We start from the raw sequence: 21,259 nt of genomic DNA, 5'->3' as shown, positions 1-21,259 counted from the left end.
ATGACAAACACCATAATATCAATCAGACAGAAAGTGGATAGATTAATGGTGAAGTAACAGCACTCTGTAACTGTTTTTGGTAGTTAATATTAATGAAGCAAAGAAAACATTAAAAATAAAATACATATTAAATAAAAAATCTATAATAAAATGAAGTGAACAGGATGATACTGTTTCTTTGCAGATTTTTGACATGAAATATGCAATTACTTCTGGATGAATAATACCAAAACTCACAAAAGTCCTGGGGGAATCATGTACACCAACGTAGTGCCCTGGTTCTGCTGTGGATGTCAAGAAGCAAAATGGTTAACAAAAAGGCTTCAGGTCTACATCTGCTATTGATTGCAATGGTGATACTTAAAGTGAGGATGATGAAGCTGTAAGTTTAATAATTTGGTAGGTACCTTGCCAGTCAATATTATTTTCTGTTCTTTTCTATGGTTCAACAATCCATAAGAGACATAGATTACTTGAGCAGGTTTGCTAAATATTTAAAAGAGTCTCAAAAATCATAACTTTTATAATACACTTCTCTTCTTCTGTAGATTTTCACCACTTGCAGAGATGCCTTTGCTTATTTTTCTTCACAAAAAATCCACTGCTCCCATAATCTGCAGCTATAATTTTATAGTTGTTTCTCTCTTTCTCTCCTGGTTTTTGTTTGCTCCAGTGACCACTGCTTCCCTAGGCAGGACACACAGATTCCCAACAGGAAATGTCACGATGTCATCCCCAGGTGTGGAGCACTGTGCTGGCTGACTTGGGCCTGTCCATTTCTCATTGCGACAACCCCAGCATGTGTTATGATAGCTATGAGGACGCTGTGGCCATGGAAACAGTGGAAGGAAGCTGGGTCCTCGGGAGCCTGCCCTTAAAGGGGGCATTTGGATTCCATTCCTTCCCTTTCCCTGATTTTGTGTTCCCTGAACCTGGCCATGCTCTGCCTCCATGAGGTACCCTTGTCACTGGCTGAAAGGAACAGGCCAAATAAGCATGAAACAACACCTCTGAAGCCAGCTGCCAAAATAAACCTCTCAGGTATGTGCTAAGGCAACAGAGAGCTGATCACCACACACCTCAGATAATATTTTAAAATGTGCTGTTTATGTCCTCCTGCATAGGACACGCCTTCATGTTTACCACTGAAGCAGTCTCCTAACGACTTTAGTTAAAAAGTGATGACTGTGTTTATACCTTAAAAAGAGCATTGGAATTTACAGAGTGTCATAGATTAGTGAGCCAGGTCCAGGCAAGGAAGCTGAGCAGAAAAAGTGGTGTAAACATGACCTCAGGGTCGCGGATCAGCCACCCTGAATCCCTCATTCCTGTAGTTGGTCTTCAAGGACATGCTCCCTTGGGGTCAGATTGTTAGAGCTATCACTGGTCTAATGAGAAGCTTTGGGTATTGATCCCCAGGGACACAGAGACTGCAGGAAATATCCTGGGACCACCTCCCACAGCCGCCCTGCCCCAGCCAGGAAGCAGCACCTGGGCCTCCTCCACAGATGAGCTTTCTTGACCATGGTCTACTCCTCATTAGGTCAGCCTGCATTTCCTGAAGCCACACCTTCTACCCTCGATATCCAGCTGAGATGTTGAATAACAGTCCTCTTCAATCCAGCCAGGTAAGTAAAGTCCCAAATTTAATACTTTGCATGTGTCATGTATCTATTATTGAGTTCAATTTAATTATATTTTAAAATATGCCTCAAACAAAACAAAATGTACTTATTGAAGTTTCTTTCTTATTTTTCTTCATCGTCCCCAGTGGTCATTTCAGCACATTAAACACTTGCCTGATATTTGCATTTATCACGGGAGGGAAGTTCTCTTTCTTTTTTCTTTCCTCAATTGCCCCGACAAATCCTTTCTTATCAAAGAATAAATCGTGCTACCTGTGATAGTCCATGAGAGTGAACTATCCCATTTTTGGCCAGCACTGTACTGGTGACAGGTGGCACTCTTGATTTAAAAAGAAAAAAACAATCAGCTCAAGAATATCTAGACATCTAAGAAAACATGAAAATATGAATACTTCCCTAAAATGTAGACTTATAAGTGAAATATATGTGCTAGGTGTCTTTGTTTTATACATTTTGTACATTTCTCAACATGAAACGTCCCTCAAGTTCTTTCCAGGTTCACTGAAGTGTATCTGAGTATTCTCCACATAGATTCAACGTGTTCCATGGGATGGTTGTGTATATGTATATATCACCAAATGAAAACCCCGATCAAGTGAGTTAAGGCATCCATCATGCAGTTCCAGTGGTAGAAATAGAACATCCAGATTCTCTGGAGTTGACTGTTCCATTCTCAGTACATGTGGAGGAGTCTGGATGAAGTTGAGAGTGCTTGACACCAACACCCCACTGAAAGGTAAATGGTGTCTCAGCTTCTTCTGCCTCTCCCTGTGGACAAAGACCATTGTACCATGGGGACACTCCTAGCAGGACCCTGACTGTCTTGTAAGTGTGTTTATTATAAGTGTGCATTTTAGGGAAGTGTTTCTATTTTCGTATGTTCTTGGATGTCTCTATATTTCACTTAGTCCTCTTGTTGAGTTGATTGTCTTTTCTTTAAAAATCAATAAGGCCACCTGTCATCTTAAGGGGAGAACTCCTTGAGATTGAAAGAATATCACATATAGAGTTGCCCAGCTTCCCTTAGAATCCATCCCTATACAGGAGGACTTGCATTTCCATGGGGAGCTCTTATAACTTTCAAGCATGGAGGCAGCACTTTGAGGTTTTTTCTCAGGTCCACATTAATGAATGCAGCTCATCAGCTACAAGAAATGTCATGAGTAGAGAAGAAGGCATTTTGTTATAGATTTAAGAGACATAGGGCTGGGGATGTGGCTCAAGTGGTAACGCGCTCACCTGGCATCCATGGGACGCTGGGTTAGATCCTTAGCACCACATAAAAATAAAATAAAGATGTTGTGTCCAATGAAAATTGAAAAATAAATATTTAAAAATTCTCTCTCTCTCTCTTTAAAAAAAAAAGAGAGACATTAATTTTTGAGACTGGATTCCACTGTGCTGGCCAGGCTGGCCTCTGAGCTATAATCCTCCTGCCCTAGCCTGTCCAGTAGCTGGGATCACCTGCATGTAGCATGGCAGCTGGCTGAGGTGGACACACTGTGAAGGCAAGGAAAAGACAAGAAGCTTTGGTCAGGAAGAAAATATTACAATTATAAAGGAAATTTTGAGATCTGAGTGATCATTTCACAGTGCTGGTTCTGTACTGTCCAGAGGTATTGAGAGAGCTTGTTCTAGAATGAACTCAGCATTTAATTGGAGGTCAGAACCAGTCTGCACTAAGCACTCCCTGTGAATCCCACATCCTTGACATAACCTCACCTTACTTAGGTGCCCTCATGAGTCCACAGTAAGAACTAACCCATCTGCAACTGGAAAAGACTTCCAGGTGATTCTGAACCAAGCCAAGGTTAGGGAGCCCTCGCTCTGGAAGACAGATTTCTAAGTCGCATTCACGACTTGGTAAAGGCAGAGGGTGATGCTGACTGAATAGCATGTCTTTTGACCTTTTTCCATCTGAACACTTAGCACAGCACATGAAACAGAGTTGGTGTTCACTAAAAATGTTTTACATAAAGGGAGTGGAGACAGAGGAGGAGTGAGTGGAGGACTGGGGAAGAGAGAAAAAGAGGAAAACATCAGAATATTCACTGGATTCCACAACCAGCCACAAGAAAGGTTTTGTGTATAATGAACGGGTTCTCAACACTCTGCATACATCAGAGCCATCCAGCGGGCTTGCTGAAGCACAGACCGCTGGTCCTCTAGCCCAGAGTTTCTCTCCTTCTATCTTTAAGTCAAATGAGACTGCAGCTATCCCAACATTTTATGATCTTTTCACCTCATTCTTTGCATCAGAATCTTCAGCAACATGGAATCCAGAAACCAAACAGTGGTTTCAGAATTCCTTCTCCTGGGACTGACAGATGACCCAGCACTACAGCCCCTCATCTTCAGCCTGTTCCTGTCCATGTACCTGGTCACCATCCTGGGAAACCTGCTCATCATCCTGGCTGTCAGCTCTGACCCCCACCTCCACACCCCCATGTACTTCTTCCTCTGCAGCCTGTCTTTTAATGACATCTGTTTAAGTACAAGCACCATCCCCAAGATGCTGTCAAATATCCACACCCAGGACCAGAGCATCACGTACCCAGGCTGCCTCTCCCAGGTCTGCTTTGTCATCGTTTTTGCTGTCTTGGAAAATTTTCTCCTTGCAGTGATGGCCTATGACCGCTATGTGGCCATTTGCCACCCCCTGGCTTATACAACCATAATGAACCACACCCTCTGTGCCCTGCTGCTGCTGATATCTCTGTCCATTAGCACTGTGGATGCCTTGTTCAACACACTGATGATTCTACGGCTGTCCTTCTGCACAGACCTGGAGATCCCCAACTTCTTCTGTGAACTTCCTCAGATCATCAGCCTGGCCTGTTCTGACACTCTCATTGACGACAACCTGATATATGTTGAAACTTGCCTATTTGGTGGCTTTCCTCTCTGCGGGATCATTTTCTCTTATGTTCACATTGTGTCCTCTGTCTTGAGGATTCCATCATCAGATGGAAAACATAAAGCCTTTTCCACCTGTGGGTCTCACCTGTCAGTAGTCTCCTTGTTCTATGGGACAGCTTTTGGGGTGTACATTAGCTCTGAGGTGACTGACTCCCCCAGGAAGACTGCAGTGGCTTCTGTGATGTACACTGTGGTCCCTCAGATGCTGAACCCTTTTATCTACAGTCTGAGGAACAGGGACATGAAAGAGGCCTTGAGGAAGCTCATCAGTAGAGTAGCTTCTCTTTTGTGATTAGGTTTTTGCCTTATAGTTAGGTTTCTAAAGTGGCAGGATTCCTAGGGAGCCATCAATGCCTGATTTTCTGGCCCAACATTTGTCTAAGATCATGAAATAATGTAACGTCCAGGTACATTTTAACCTGACCTGAAACCTGATTTTACTTTTTGTCTAGCTTTTTGGGTTGAACCCATGATTTCCATTGCTGAAACACAACTTCTTTCCTGGGTTTCACAGAATAGAGACTGAGGAGGGGTACTAGTTTTAGCAGATTTTGTCCTGGTTCACTCTTAGAAATCCAGGTGAAGTTAAATGGGACAGGAAGATATTTAAGCAAATTCATGGTGAGAAAACCTAATAGTTTCCAAGTAATTGTTTGATTGAAGCCATGAGAATTTCCTCTGCGTATTACCCCTGCTGTCTTTCTGAGTGATGGGCTTTCATAACCTCCAAAGGATGAGAGGGGGGAGGGAAAGGGAGAGAGAAGGGAAAGGCCAGTTCTTTACAAACCATATTCTTCTGAGATTAAAACAGTGCCCACCACACTCGTATTCATTGTCTGCAAACATTTTTTGAAATGATGGTGAGATAGTTGAGTCTCATCTTTGAAGCTGTGTTCAGTGTTACTAAGACAAAGGAAGTCTATCACTAACATGCTGTAACAATAAAGAGAGTTGGTTACTTTTCTTTCAAGGACTTCCAAAGTAGGAAATGTACAGAGCAGAATAGGGCTTGCATCTGTCCTCCATGGGTGGCCTCCTCCTGGGACTAATTGCCTTCCAAGACACCAGGTGGTAGCAACAAATGCAGGTGTTGTTCCTGGACTTCATTCTTGCTCCTTGAGAAACCATTTATTTCATCCAATTCTCACTCTATCTTTCCATACTATCCACCAGCAACATGGAACCCACCAACCACACAGCTGTTTCAGAATTCCTTCTCCTGGGACTGACAGATGGCCCAGCACTGCAACTCTTCATCTTCAGCCTGTTCCTGTCCATGTACCTGGTCACCATCCTGGGAAACCTGCTCATCATCCTGGCCATTTACTATGACCCCCACCTCCACACCCCATGTACTTCTTCCTCTCCAACCTGTCCTTCAGTGTCCTTCAATGACATCTGTGTAAGCACAACCACCATCCCCAAGACGCTGGTGAACATGCTGAGACAGGATCCAAGCATCTCCTACTCAGGCTGCCTCTCCCAGGTTGTCTTTGTCATTCTTTCTGCATAACTGGGAAATTTTCTTCTTGCAGTGATGGCCTATGAACGCTATGTGGCCATTTGTACCTTGAGGTACACAGTCATTGTGAAGCCCTGCTGCTGTGTCCTGCCAGTTCTGCTCTCCCTGTTTTTTGGTAGTGTGGATGCCCTCCTCCACACTCTGCTGTTGCTGTGGCTGTCCTGTAGAGAACCAGAAGTCCCCCACTTGTTCTATGAATTGGCTCAGATCATTGAGTTCTCCAGTTCTGACATCTTCACTGATAACCTCATAATACTTATTGCAGAGTGTGTATTTGCTGGTGTTCCTCTCTCTGGGATCATTTCTCCTATGTTCATATGGTGTCCTCTGTCTAGAGAATATCATCATCAGAAGGAAAGCATAAAGCCTGTGGGTCTCACCTGCCAGTTGTCCCCTTCTTCTATGGGACGGGTGGGGTGTGCACATTAGCTCTGCAGTGACTGACTCACCCAGGAAGACTGCAGTGGCCTCAGTGATGGACTCTGGTCCCTCCAATGCTGAACCCCTTCATTTGCAGCCTGAGGGACAGGGACATTAAGGAAGCCTTGAGGAATCTCATGGGTAGGACAGCTTCTCTCCAGTGATGTGTCATTTGCTTTGGATTTAAGTTTCTAGAATATGAAAAAGTGTCAAGATCCCTTCTGAGCCAGAAAGCCTCCCGGATCCATCACAATTTTTTTCTAAAAGGTTGAGACAAAATAATGTCCGTATGTACAACTTGTCTTGAAACCTGACTTTTCTTTTTATCTTGCTCTGTGACAGTGACACTTGATTTCAATTCTTTCAACACAGTTTCTTTCCTTGAGTTTCACAGAAGCAGAGAGCTTGTGAGCCTGGTTCCTGCTTTAGGAAATTGAGTTCTGGTGCACTCTTAGAAAAAGGCAAGTTGGAGAAGGTGAATGGGGAAACCATTCCATCAACATTGTGTTCACAGATAGGGTGCAGCTTTCCCCTGGTCCTGTGGTGCTGAGGGTATGCTAGATAAGAGCGTTTCCCCTGGGACTCCACTTTGATTCTGCACAGTCCTGTGATGTTAGATAAATGATGAAATCTCTAACCTCCAGCTCATTGCTTTGGTTTGGGGTTCTATTTTAGTGATCATTTATGAATAATCTCAGAAAAGGAGCATTGTATAAGTTGGACAGAACAGGGAAAGGTTTGTGTAAGTTCAAGTTCAGACGTGGAGACTATATTTAGCCTAAATCCATGGTTAGAGCTGTGTGTCTTGCATCTCAGAGGTAGACAAACTGTGAACACTGTGTCAAATGAGCTGAAATGTCCTGTGTGACTAAGATATAAGTGAATAATTCCCTGGGAAGCCATATCCCAGATTATATGAGGTCACGTTAGCATTCACTCTTCTCTATTATTGATAAAATTCACATAACTAGTTACCTGAGTAGCTTGAAGTGGTTCTGTGATTTTGGAACCATCTCAAGACATTATGAAACACAGTTTTCAAGGAAAAGGATCTCTAATTCTTACTGACAGAAGGAAGAGAACCAATGTCCATTACAAGGATTCAAAAGTGGGGTGCATATTTCTGGGGATTAGGGAGTCACCAATTCTTACATGAGGTGGCCTCTTCCAAGGACCTGTTCTCCTAAGAGTTCTCAGGTGGTTGCAGCAGATGCAGGTGTTTTGCCTCAACATATGATGCCAGAGACAGTCAACGGAGTATCCTCTGCTTGTTCTAGCTATGGTCCACCTCTCCATGGAGACACACAGCAGACGTGGTGTCATGAGTTGCATCAAGGGGCTGGGATGATATTCTATATCCGAATCACCCTCCCTTTTGAATATGAGCAAATATGATAAGATGGTGAATATTGTTCAATTTCCAAGAGGATTTTGCCTAGGATGATCTTATTCCCAACTACCTGGGTGGGCTGAACTGTAATTGCATAACATCTTAGAATACACACAGAAGTAAAGACAGAAAGTTTATTAATGATTGCCAATATTTACATATTTTTCTTTTAGGATAGTATTTTGGAGGACCCCAATGAATATTTACCACCACTTAATAAATGCCTGTCCAATTTATTATATGAATTTGCTTATTGTTGACCTTGACATGGTTTTAAGGACATGACTGAGTTCTGGGTCCTCATGGTTATTTCATCACTGAGCATCTGAGAGTCGGCCCTATTGTTGGTTTAGTCGATGCTGGCTCAATTTTAGTCCTATTTCCTATGATGTAAGGTAACAACAAAACACAGGGTGTCTTTCTGATATTGATAAATGTTGTGTAGTTATTTTCTGTTATTGTGAATAAAGATGATGGTATTTTCTGCTTCATGATTCCTGGAGGAAATGTAAGGTTGTTTCAATCTTGTGGTGGGTGCCTTGGCTACGAGGGTATCGATGTCCTCTTTGGTGCAGTTCCATTGAACTGACCTGCTCACTAGATGATTTTCTGATGTTCCAAATCATCACAATTCATTTTCATTTACATAACTTGATGGTGGGAAATAATGTTTTGCTAATTGATATTTCTTTTTTAAAGAAGTGGTGACCTTCCCACATATTATATAAGTCACTTCCTTTTCTTCTTTTTGGAAATGGGTGTTGGCAATATTGAGGTGTTTGTCTTCTTTTAAATGTATAACAGCTCTTTATTTATTAGGAAATTCAATTCTTTATCATAATTTCCAAGTCATTAAAGAGCATGTTAATACAAGAAACCATATTAAACCTGAATACCTGCGCATTTACTAAACACTATAAAGTTCTTAAAAAATAAGCCAAACACACCAAAAGTGAATTGTCATAAATACAAGCTGTTATTTTTATTTCAGTGGCATCAAATCTACTGTGTTTAATTAGAATTTGAATTGACATAGAAATCCACATTTCTTTTTACCTCCAATTCAACAAAAAATAATGGCTCCTTCATGGGTCACTAGTTTTCTGGACTGTCTCATCTGACCAAGTTTTTGAACTAGTAACTTACGTCTTCATTAATGAAACAAACTGACAGCTAAAATCAAGTTGCTTGTGTTACCAGTCTTCAAACCCTCCTTTCATGAACCTTATGCATATTACATTCTTATTCCATGTTGGTTGCATGGAATATTTTAGAAACAGCTAAATTTTAAAAAAATGATGAACTTTAGCTAAATCATACCTAGAATTATCTCTTTCTTTGGGGAGGGTAGTCTCTGTATTATCACGTTTTTATACAGGAAATAGGGAGATTTCATTAAAATGAAGTTTATATGACTTTTTTCCTCACATGGTTTGTTTCTAATATTGCTTCTTAGGATAAGACAACCTTCAAAGGCAGCTAGCCTGAGATACGGTGAATTCAGTAGACAGGAAGGGTGTTTCCCTGTGGGATAGGCTGTAAAGTAAGAGATGGGAAGAAAAGGGAGAAGGAAAAGGTAGCATAATCATGTTATCTCAGCTCAGAGCAAAGCCAGTGCCAGACTGAGAAAGGAGAGGAGTCTGTCAGAGTAGTCATCTCCTCTGTTGTCATTGTCCTGATTAAGAGCAAATGACTCACCGCATGTGAGTTCCTGCTGAAGTAGTCATGTTGATGGGATGCTAGAGATGCCCTCCACTGTGACCTTCAGCCAGGCACCCAGGGGACTGGTCTCAGTGTCCTCCGCCTTCCCTTGCAATGCTCCTCCTCCTCTTCCTCATCCGGCAGCTGCACAAGCAATCTGGAAACTTGGGATGGGGCACTGTGTGTCTCTTACCCTAAGATGCAGCCTGAAACAATCTGCACCTTTTTTCTTCTCTTTTTTCAAGTCGCTGCATGTATCATCTTTCCTCTAATTCCTGTGTTTTGGGGAAAAAACCACATGCAACACTGCACATTAATGACAGTGATTTAATCATAGAGCTAAAACTTGAGACCACCTTATTAAAATATGTGTCGATACCTGAGATTTCAGGAAGCAACTCTGTTCCTGAATGTGGCTCCTATTTTGATGCTGCCTCTAGCTACACTCCACCTCGGTGGATGGGAAATTGAAGACCTTGATGACCAGGGGAGTCTCTGTGGCTGTCCTCAGGTGGACATTTTCAGAAGGCTCATAACAGAATCCAACTGGCACTTCAGTGTCCTATCACAGTACTGATGCTGAGAGGTCACCTCATGTGATGGTAGATGGCACATATTCCAAATTCTGACATCCTGGGTTCAAATGTTCCAGGATGTCTTTGTATAGATCCCTGAGAGGCGCAGTGGTGATGCACACTGTTAGACCTGGAGTGGGTTCAATACCAACATTTCTGATAAATGCCCAGGTGATGCCACTACGGCTGTGGGCCAAGGAGTGGTCTGTATTATTGTGGTGTCACCCAGGCTTTACCCAGGATTCCTTAGCACCATGAAACCCAGAAACCAAAGAACCATTTCAGAATTCCTTCTCCTTTGACTGACAGAGGACCCAGCCCTGCAGCTCCTCCTCCTCTTCAGCCTGTTCCTTTCCATGTACCTGGTCACCATCCTGGGAAACCTGCTCATCATCCTGGCTGTCAACTCTGACTCCCACCCCCACGGCTCCATATATTTTTTTCACTGACATCAGCTTAATCGTGGCATGTTTCCAAAGATCATTGTAAAAATTGAAATACAGGATGAGAATATCACATATGCAAAAACTGTCTCCCAGGCCTGCTTAGTCTTGATCATGGATGGTTTAGGAAATTGTCTCTTTGCAGTGATGACCTGGGACCACTATGTGGCCATTTGTCAGCCAGGAGATAGAGGATCCTCATGAACCCTGCCCGTGTGCCCCGCTGGTTCTGCTCTCTCTGTCCCTTGGCACTGTGGGTGCCCTCCTCCACACTCTGGTGGTGCTGTGGCTGTCCTGCCTAGACCTGGAGATCCCCTGCTTCCACTGTGAACTTGCTCAGGTGATTAAACTCATCTGTTCCGAGATACTTCTCTCTTTGCCCCTGGGATCATTTCTCAAAAACTTGAATTGTCTGCTCTTTTTTGAGAATGCCATCAGCTGTCAGAAAGTGCAAATCCCTTTCCCCTGTGGGTCTCACCTGTCTGTTGTCTCCTTGTTCTATTGGGACAGGTTTATGAGACCTGAGGAACTGGGACATGAAGGAAGCCCTGAAGAAAGTAATTAGTAAGATGATTTTTTTTTTGGTGATTGTCATAATATATAAAGCAAGTGTCTAGAATGTATCCAAATGTCCATTTAGGGCTGTCCTTTTTAATGTGTTTTTATGAGAAAACATACTTCTGGAAATATAATTTACTTTTGGAGCAGGAGTTTGGTGTAAAAGAAAGAGGGCAGTACGATCAAGGGGAAACCGGCAGTATTAAGGATCATCAGCTTCCCACAATCAATACATGGGCACACTAACCAAAAAAAAAATTCTCAAAGAAGAAATACAAATGGCCAACAAATGTGTGAAAAAAAAGTCCAGCCCCTTAGCAGTAAGAAAATGCAAATGAACACTGAACTGAAATTTCAGCTCACTCCAGTTCAACTGGCAATGATCTAGAATACAAATAATTAAAAATGCTCATGAGGATTTATAATGAGAGGAGCACAGATACATTTTGGGTGGGACTTTACATTAGTACAATCAAGATGCAAAGAAAGGACTGGGTTTGTGGCTCAGTGGCACAGTGCTCACATAGCACATGTGAGGCGCTGGGTTCAATCCTCAGCACCACATAGGAATAAATAAGTAAAATAAAGGTATTTTGTCCAACTACATCTAAAAAATATTTTTTAAAAAGATGGAAAGAGGGATTCCACCTCTTGGGTCCCCTTCTTCCTCCGGGAGAAGTCTTTCCTGCTGTCCTTTAATAAACTTCTAATTTCTACTCTGGAAAAAAAAAGATGGAAAGAAATATGAAAATTCCTCAAAACACCAGAAATCTATTATTAGTTAAAAATAAGAATCTCAATGGAAATATTACAGACAATTTCTTTCACAAAAAGGGAAAATAAATGACCCATAATATTTGAAACCACTATAAATCTCATAAGAGAAATGGGAATTAGATAAATGTCATTATACACCCATTAGATTGTCAGGCCAAAGGCTATGTTCAGGGGATGATGTGGAACCCAGGAATGTCTAATATAAGGTATATTGATTTCACCACTTAGAAAAACTCTTTGGAAGTTCCCCAAACTGAAAAGCTACTTTGTGATATCCAATAATTATACTCAAAGTATAAAACTGTTTTGAATTCCTTCAGAGCACATGGAGGAGAACACTAAAACATGTTTATTACAATAGCAGAAAAATAGCTACCAGATGACACCAATGTCAGAAAGTCTCCTTATTGTTAAGCCCATCACACATCATGTAAAATTACAGAGATTGGTCCTAACAAATAACTGCTAAATGAAATGATTGATTTTTGATCAAGGATGAAAATGACAAGATGTGGAATTTATCCACTAAGTCTGACTTTTAATAAGGCCGAATGGAAGAACATTTCTGGCATAAATACTGTCATTGGTGAATTTCTGAAATGTCACCACCAACGTCAAACCAGCAATGTCATCTAATTGCTCCAATTTTACAGATATTGATACTGAGTGTGGCAGATGGCTGGGAAGGATGTGGCTTGGCCGTGAGGGTTCAGTATTTATTCACAGGACATAAGTGCCCACAATGTGCCTCCATCTAGAATGCAATTCTAGTGGCTCTACTCACATGATCTGGTAGAAGTTTTTGTCTAAATATGACCACAACTCTTTAAATACTTTCTTTGTGTTCTTTCTATAATTTTCCTTCTTAGAGATTACCACAGAAGAATTGCTAAAACAGAGTCTCTGCTCTAGGATTAGATTGTGTGGCACCCGACCAAAGAAATTATGCTTGGAGAATTGAAGTTTTATCAGCAGGACAAAGCATAGATACGAGTCAAGTAAAATGCAGCTGGTCATTGTGTTCGTCATTGTGTTTATTTTATATTTTATTTTTGCATTGCTGGGCTCCAACCAAGGGTCTCACACAGGTTCAGCAACTGCTCCAACACTGGGCCACATACCCACCCTGTTTAGGCATTTACAAAAAGGAAGGGGTAGGAAAGTCAGGTGTGCTGCTCACCAGGAATCTGGTAGCTCTGGTTTACTCCAGTGCAAAACAAATGATCCATCACCGAAGAGAAGTGACCCCACCCAGGAGCTTCCTCAAGGCCCCCTTCATGTCCCTGTTCCTCAGGCTGTAGATGAAGGGGTTCAGCATCTGAGGGACCACAGAGTACATCACTGAGGCCACTGCAGCTTTTCTCTGTGAGTCAGTCACTGCAGAGCTGATGTACACCCCAAAAATTGTCCCGTAGAACAAGCAGACCACAGACAGGTGAGAGCCACAGGTGGAAAAGGCTTTGTACACTCCTCCTGGCGATGGCATCCTCAAGACAGAGGACACGATGTGAAGGTAAGAGAAAATGATCCCAGAGAGGGGAAGCCCAGCAAATATCCCAGCTGTGACATATATCAGGAGGTTATTGATGAGGGTGTCAGAACAGGCCAGTGTGATGACCTGGGCGAGTTCACAGAAGAAGTGGGGGATGTCCAGGGCTGTGCAGAAGGACAGCCTCAGCAGCATCAGAGTGTGCAGCAGGGCGTCCACAGTGCTGATGGACAAGGAGACCAGAACCAGCAGGACACACAGGCGGGGGTTCATGATGGCCGTGTACCTGAGGGGGTGGCAGATGGCTGCGTAACGGTCATAAGCCATTGCTGCCAGGAGAAAGTTCTCCGATCCAGCAAAAATCAGGACCAAGCAGACCTGGCTGAGGCAGCCTGCGTAACTGATGGTCTTTCTCTTTCTCTGGATGTTCACCAGCATCTGGGGGATCGTGGTGGTGCTGATGCAGATGTCGGCCAAGGACAGGTTGGAGAGGAAGAAGTACATGGGGGTGTGGAGGTGGGGGTCAGAGCTGACGGCCAGGATGATGACCAGGTTCCCCAGGATGGTGACCAGGTACATGGACAGGAACAGGCTGAAGATGAGGGGCTGCAGGGCTGGGTCATCTGTCAGTCCCAGGAGAAGGAATTCTGAGGAAATGGACATGTTCCTGGCTTTCATGTTGTTGAATAATCTGACGGATAAGATACAGTTAAAAAATAGTAACATGAATGGACGGTGGCAGCAGCATCAGTTGGGAAGGAGTTAAAAATGTAAAGATTAAGCCCCCCTCCAGAGTTATGGGTGATAAATTCTGGGGATGAGGCCAGCAGTCTATGCTTCAACCAGCCCTCCAGGTAGTTTTGATATAAGCTGAACACTGAGAACCAGTTCATTAAAAACAAACACTTCATCACCTGTACCATGAGCTCTCACGAGTATCCAAATAGTTCCCCCTTCTCCTTTCCCATTTGCTCCTTTCTGCTCAGCCTTCCTTTCCCCTGGAATCCCTTTATACAAGCCACTCTGGATGAGTACCAATTCTTTCTCATGAATTGTGCTCAGTGTTGAGAATAAAGAAAAGGACAAGGCTTTCAGACAGAATTGCCCATGCCTTCAAATAAACAAAAAGATGATAATGACTTCATTAGCTCCGTCTACTTGATCCGTGGTTCACAAAGTCTGGAGTTTCTCAAAATCATCTGAAGACCTTGCCAAATCTACCCATGAATACTCCTAGGTGAGGTGAGGCTGTGTCTTGGATGTGAGACACCCATGAGTGCTTGCAAGGACTGGGACAAACTCAGAATGTCTCCCTGAGGAGCTAGATCTTGACCAGGCTCTGCCAATGACTCTGGGTGGCAAGAAGCAGCATTCCTGATGATCATTCCAACCTCACAATTTACCTTTGTCCTTTTAACATCTACTTCCTGAGCAAAGCGTAAAGACAGTCTCTGGCCTTCAAGGGATTTTGAATTCTCCCCCATGAGATGAAATTAGTGGGTGGCATGGATCCAGGTGGACACAAGGAAATGTTGCCTCTAGGCCTGGAGCTCAGAAGACTGACCCATGGAGCGGCAAGTCATCTCCTTTAGCATTAATTCTAAGAGGAGCTGGGGAACTCCATCCATGGGATTCTGTGTCATCCCAAGGGAATTCTTCCCTGAAGGTAATAGGAACTTAGGATTTTTAAAATATATTCTTAAAATGAGTAAAAGACTGATGTGCACAAACTACTGTCAATGGAAACAAAAAATGATACTCTGTTCTTCAGAAAACAGAGACCTCATAACACAGAATTATCACGTTTATGAGATACATATAATTAGGGTGCTACCGGGAGTGTCCCTCTTGACTAGTGGTCTCTCTACAGGGTGAAACAAAGTTGTCAATGACAGAGATTTTGATTAGACATAATATGGGCTCATACATTCTAATCTGTGCTCCAGAACACACTTTGTGAAGGGGAAACATCTTCACTGTATGAGAAGCCCCGGTGTTCTCCATGTTCAATGGGAACTGCATGATGGCCGTGCTAATTAGCTGGATCATGCTAATCATTTTTCAGTACAGGTGTATATGGGATCCCCACATTGTATATTTGAATATGTGTTTTTTCTTAAATTATGCTTCAATAAGCTGAAAAAATTGGGGAATGATGAGAAATGAACATAACAAAAGCTGTCAGCAGGGTGTACAGTGTGTGGGACCCTAATACGGTTGTTTCCTATTGGGCTATTTTTTTCTGTCATGAATATTTATACCTGGCACCTCTCACTCCTCATAAAAAGCAGTGAGTAGGGACAGGTGAGGAAAAAAGTAAGAGAACATAATTAATATGATAAATGCACATGTCAGGGAAGCATTTATTTGAGGAACTGCCCTCTGGGAATGCTGGTCATGGAGAAAAGTGAGTAAAGAAACATCAATAATTCACATATACTTTTGGCAGGGTTATATCCTGAAACATGAAATTGAGTTAACTAATAAATGAATTACATATACGAATCTCACCAAATCTTATGTCCAGTGTGTTCACCAAGGGACTGCATGTTACCTGGTTGGCCTCAAGAGGAACCATGTTCAACACCTCATCTGTGTATTGGTGGGGGAAGGTACATACCAAAGAAGTGCAGACAGACTTGACTGAGTCCACGGGTCCTGTTCAGGAATGGGGTTCTAGGAGGAGGCTCCAGTGTTGCTTCTCCATGGGGCAGGGCTGTGGAGTGGGGTGGCCACAAGCTGACTCTATGCAGTCTCCACACCCCTGGGGCTCAATATGCAAGCTCCTTGTTAGACTAGCAATTTCACTACCTTCTGATCCCTGGGGTGCAAATCCTTGAAGACCAAGGAAACAGAAGGGAGGCTTTCCGGCTGGCTTGTCCCCTGGCCCCAGAAGCCAGGTGCAGATCACCCAGTTCTCTCCACTGTTTCTCCTCCCTCCATTTATTGTAGCCTGTGAACACAACACACAGCATTTTCTAATAAATTGCAAACTTCTGCTTTAGCTTTAAAGAAGTGTCTCTATCTATTCATGAAATCAAGGAACCTGGTTTACTTTTAGTGTGAAATATACCTCATACAGAGGGCATAAATAACACGACTACAAATATAGCTAAGAGGTTTTAAAATATAAATCAAAGTTTCTCTTCTTGTCATTGATGATACCTGAGTCTTAATTTCTTTTCCTCAGGCCTTTTTTGTGTTGTCAATGGTGTGTTATAGTTAGTTGCACAACATACAGGGGTTATGTTGACCCAGTCCCGCACACATGGCTTATGATTTGCTCCACTTTGGTCCCTGGTACTTCTTTCCCTCCCTCCTCTCTGCTCCTCTTCTACTTCCTCTACTTTACTCATCTTTCCCTCTCTTTATTTATAGTTTTTGAGCTTTATAGATAGACATAAATTATACAACCAGAGACATGAAAAGTCGTGCTGTGTATGCTTAACAGGAATTGTAATGCATTCCGCTGGCATTCATTTTTTGAAAAATCAATTTTAAAAGATATCCATAAAGCGAAGCTCACTGTGATATATTCGTATTATACATAGTATAATTTGGTCCATGTCATTCTGCAGCTCCTACTTTCTCTTTCCCTCCTCCTCCATCTCTATCTCCTTCCTCTCCTTCACTGGTCTCTCTTCTATTTTCTTGGGGTTCCCCCACCTTTTTCTTTACTTTGCTCTAGCTCCCCCACATTAGAGTAAACATTCCACCCTTGACCTTCTCAGTCTGGCTGATCTCACTTAGCATGATGTTCTCCAGTTCCATCCATTGACCAGCAAGTGCCATAATTTCCTTCTTCTTTATGGCATAGTCCAACTCCCCTGTGTATATGTACCATACTTTCTTTATCTGTTGATCTGTTGAAGGGCACTAGCCCATTCTCATCTTTTTCTTTAATCATTGCTGTGTCATCACGGTTCACTTTTCTTCACATAAGGAAGCTGTGAACTGAGATTATGGTTCTTCAATTTAAAATGAGGTGTTAATTCAAAAATAAACTCAGCAAAAGTCAGCAGTAGGCAGATGCGTCCATACACTCAGTAGAATTGGCTGGATCTCAAGCATGCTCTACTAGGCAGAGGCGGAATTCCATGTTAGTGTTCATTTAAAACCTTTCGTATTTCAGGACAGCAATATTTCCCTATGCTTATCAACTTGTTTTATCACTTGTTTCCTGTTTCTACATGAATTTAACATTTTAAAAATGCATTATTTGAGTCGGGTGCAGTGGCGCACACCTGTAATCCCGGGAGACTGAGGCAGGAGGATTGCAAGTTCAAATCCAGTCTCAGCCACTTAGCAAGGGATGGTGAGTAGGGAAATCTTCTTTGAGGAGTTGTGATACAAAGAGAGGAGAGACTGCAGATAGAGCAGGATGAGAATGTAACATCGCTTCCTCTTAATTTTTAGGAGAAGTTCATATGCATTTGGAGTAAGGATGTCAGGCTTCACTGATCTCTGAGAAGTACTAGCTTAGGAAAACTGAAACATCACTGAGAACTTCCACCTGAGTTGAGACACAGATACACTCGGCTCTCAAGGGCTCCAGTTCACTGACCTCTAGGTCCTATCCACCAAGGGGCAGCATCCAGACAGCACCCACACTCTGGGTCAGAGGGCTTGCTTCCAAAACCTTAGGACTCATGAACACTATTTTATTGAGACATTATTTTCAGTAATTTCTTGAAGATCAAATCTCTATGAGTTCAGGTGACAGGTTGCACAATATTTTTTCCAAAACAGAGGAATAAGAGGAAAGATAAATATGCAGAGAACTGAAAATCTGAAGAAATAGCCATATTTGTAAATGCATCATAGACCAACTCTTAGGAGTCCAGGCAGCTGATGCAGCTGGGAGAGGACAAGGGGAGGAAGACTGCCCAGCACTTAGACCTCGACACAAAACAGGCCTCTAGCAGGACGTGCCTCGACATCTCCACAACCTTCACCTCCGGGAACTTGAAATATCTCATCAGCACCAGCTGCTGAGCCGGGTAGTCACTTGCTGCCTGTGAGACCCTCGCTAGGTGGTATTTGGTGGAGGGATTCCTGACCTTTCCCAGTGTGGTGCTGGCTGATCCCACATCCTGAGCTACAGCTATGTCCAGGCGTCCCTTCACCTCCTTCTCCCCAGGTCCATCACAAGGACCTTTCACACATGGACATGGCTTCCTTCTGCATGCATCCTAGTCCTCTGTCCCCAGATAGTGCTGCAGTCCCACCTAACACACAACCTCAGGAAAACTATTGCCTTTCATCTCCAAAATAAACTATAGAAGATAGTTTCTATAGTTATGTACGGTAATATAGACAGCTGTAGGTACAAGTAAAGAGTGTCTATTTACACATATTAATATATGCACATATTTATAACTATAACTTATCTTTATTAATATAAATAATTAATGCAAGAAATAAATATGAGTGATAATTCTGTTGAATATGTGATTAAAATCCAACTTTTTAATAAAGGAAAATTCCAGTGTAACTCACTGAAAATTTTTTTATTAATACTTTTCAGTCACATTTAACTTTAGGATACATTTTGACATAATTCCATAAACATGCAGCATAATTTTATCTAATTCAGTTCCCAACATTTCCCCCCTTCCCCCACCTTCCCCTCTACTCCCCTTCCTCTTCTCCACTGATTTTTTGCAAGTTATTTCCAGTTCTTTTTAAAATTAATGTCTTGTGGATAAACTTGAACTTGCTGAAACTTGAAACTGAGTTTTCATATTACAAGAAGCAGTTTCCCAAAGGTTCACCCCTCCTTCCTGGAGCAGGAACCAACTTCCTTAACAAGACCCTTAAAGCTCAAGAAATAAAACTAAGAATCAATCAGTGGAAGGCCATCAAGTTAAAAAGCTTATTCACAGCAAAGGAAGTGATTAAGAATGCAAAGAGGGGGCCTACAGAATGGGCGAAGATCATTGCTAGCTGCTTCTCTGACAGGAGCTTAATATCCAGAATGCATAAGAACTCAAAAAATAACACTAAGAAAAACAAATAACCCCATGAGTAGATGGGCAAACAAACTAATCAGACATTTTTCAGAAGAACAAATGCAAATAGCCAACAAACATATAAAAAATGTTTTAAATTTCTAACAATCAGGGAAATGTAAATCAAAACTACATTGAGAGATTTCATTTCATCTCACAGTTCATCAAATATTCAACAAAAGTCAAGAAGAAACACCCTGAGCATTTACATCTTTACCATGTGATAGTTTGGATATTGGCCCAACAAAAGCCAGTATGATAAAGGATTGTTCCTCACACTGGGGTGCTCTTGGGAGGTGGTGGGACCTTTCAGAGGTGGGGTGTAGCAGAAGGTAGATAGGTCACTGGGGACTGTGCACTTGAAGGAGAGAGTGAGAACCCCTCCTCTCTCTCTCTCTCTCTCTCTCTCTCTCTCTCTCTCTCTCTCTCTCTCCTGGTGGCGTCCTCTGCCTGACATTCCCTCCATGATGTTCTTCATGATCCCAGGCCCAAAGCAACAGGAGAAATGACAATAAAAGAAAACCTCAGAAATGAGCCAAAACAAACCTTTCCTCTTTTGAGACTGATTTCTCTGAAGTATTCTTTAAGCCATAAAGGATGATGACACAATATCTTATCTAATATTTGTTAGCAAATTATTCACGCCCATATAGACAGAATATTGTTTCACATCTGAAATGGAATAATGCCTCCTGAAATCATTATTAGAGATGCCTTTGTACTGAAGAGGAGCCCAGGAATTCATTAGAGACATGCCATGTGCTGTGTGAGCAGGGCCCAGGCAACACCGCTGAGCAGAGGCGAGCAGAGAACTTCCATAAGTGGACAGTAGCCGAAGGATTTCATAGGTGAGCTTATCAGACTGAGGAAGATCTCTCCTATTTCTGCTTTACTGAGGGGTGTTGTTTGGGGATTTTGTTTATTTTAGGTATGGATGTTGGATTAATTTTTAAATATTTTTGTAAATATGAAATACTTAAGGATATATTTGAAAATCATGTGAAAGGTTTGTAACCTGATAGCTATAAAAAATTGTTGGAGAAAATTAAAGAAAGTCTCAAAATATGGACACATATAATATATACACAGATTAGAAGACTCCACATTGTCAAATGTCAATTGCCCCTGAATTGATAAGTACACTCAGTGAAAATCCCAGCAGGCTATTTGAGAGGAGTTTCAAGTTGAAAGGGAATGTGGAAGACTGAGAAGAGCCAAAACAATTGTGAAAAAGAAGAGTAAAGTCAGAGGACTCATGCCACCTGAATGATAAAGCTACAATAATTAAAGCAGCTTGAGGTTGGTGTCGATGCAGACAAACAGATCCACAGTGTCCCCCACAAATGGACAGCTGAGCTTGATAGGAGATGCACCGTCAGACGTGTCTCCAGGTGCACCAGATGGACCAGGTGTTAATCTTTGCTTTCACCAGTCTTTGGTTGCCACCTTGAGAAGGGTCATGAGCAGTAGCTCCCTCTCACAGATGCAGTCCCAGGAAGGGCTGACAGCCAATGCTGGGTGCCACCAGCACTCCTGCAAGCTGGGTAGAATTTAGGTCCTGGGGGCACACCACAGTGTCCACCACACACACCTCTGTTGGACTGCCCATGTCGTTCCTCCTGGAGGGATGGCCCCTGGAATAAGGGTCTACTTCAGTGTGGGTACAGTTGTCTCAGCATCTAGACTAGAGCAGGGCTCCACTCACGTTCATTAAGATTTGGTGGAATGATGAATGTTTAAACAATAAGTAAGTAGCTGTTAAGGAAGTGGATCTTCCCATTGCCACTGGAAATCCAACCCCACCTTGG

General features: G+C 42.4%; 2 protein-coding genes and 1 pseudogene across 2 annotated transcripts; 2 read left to right on the top strand and 1 right to left on the bottom strand.

The window, feature by feature from the left end:
* Positions 1-3,915: 3,915 nt before the first annotated feature.
* Positions 3,916-4,857, top strand: LOC113198940 (olfactory receptor 7G2-like). The gene has a single exon (XM_026411817.2). The coding sequence runs from the start codon at positions 3,919-3,921 to the stop codon at positions 4,855-4,857; it is 939 nt and encodes a 312-aa protein (XP_026267602.2). The 5' UTR covers positions 3,916-3,918.
* Positions 4,858-5,013: 156 nt separating this feature from the next.
* Positions 5,014-14,139, bottom strand: LOC113198985 (olfactory receptor 7G2-like). The gene is made up of 2 exons (XM_026411866.2): positions 13,203-14,139; positions 5,014-5,066 (listed from the first exon to the last, which is right to left on the bottom strand). Exons 1-2 carry the CDS (start codon positions 14,116-14,118, stop codon positions 5,014-5,016), a joined length of 969 nt encoding a protein of 322 aa, XP_026267651.2. The 5' UTR covers positions 14,119-14,139.
* Positions 5,743-6,671, top strand: LOC144253609 (olfactory receptor 7G2-like; annotated as a pseudogene).
* Positions 14,140-21,259: the final 7,120 nt, after the last annotated feature.

This window comes from Urocitellus parryii, chromosome 3, assembly GCF_045843805.1.
Source record: "Urocitellus parryii isolate mUroPar1 chromosome 3, mUroPar1.hap1, whole genome shotgun sequence".
NCBI lineage: Eukaryota > Metazoa > Chordata > Mammalia > Rodentia > Sciuridae > Urocitellus > Urocitellus parryii.
This window is presented reverse-complemented; position numbering and strand designations above follow the sequence as displayed.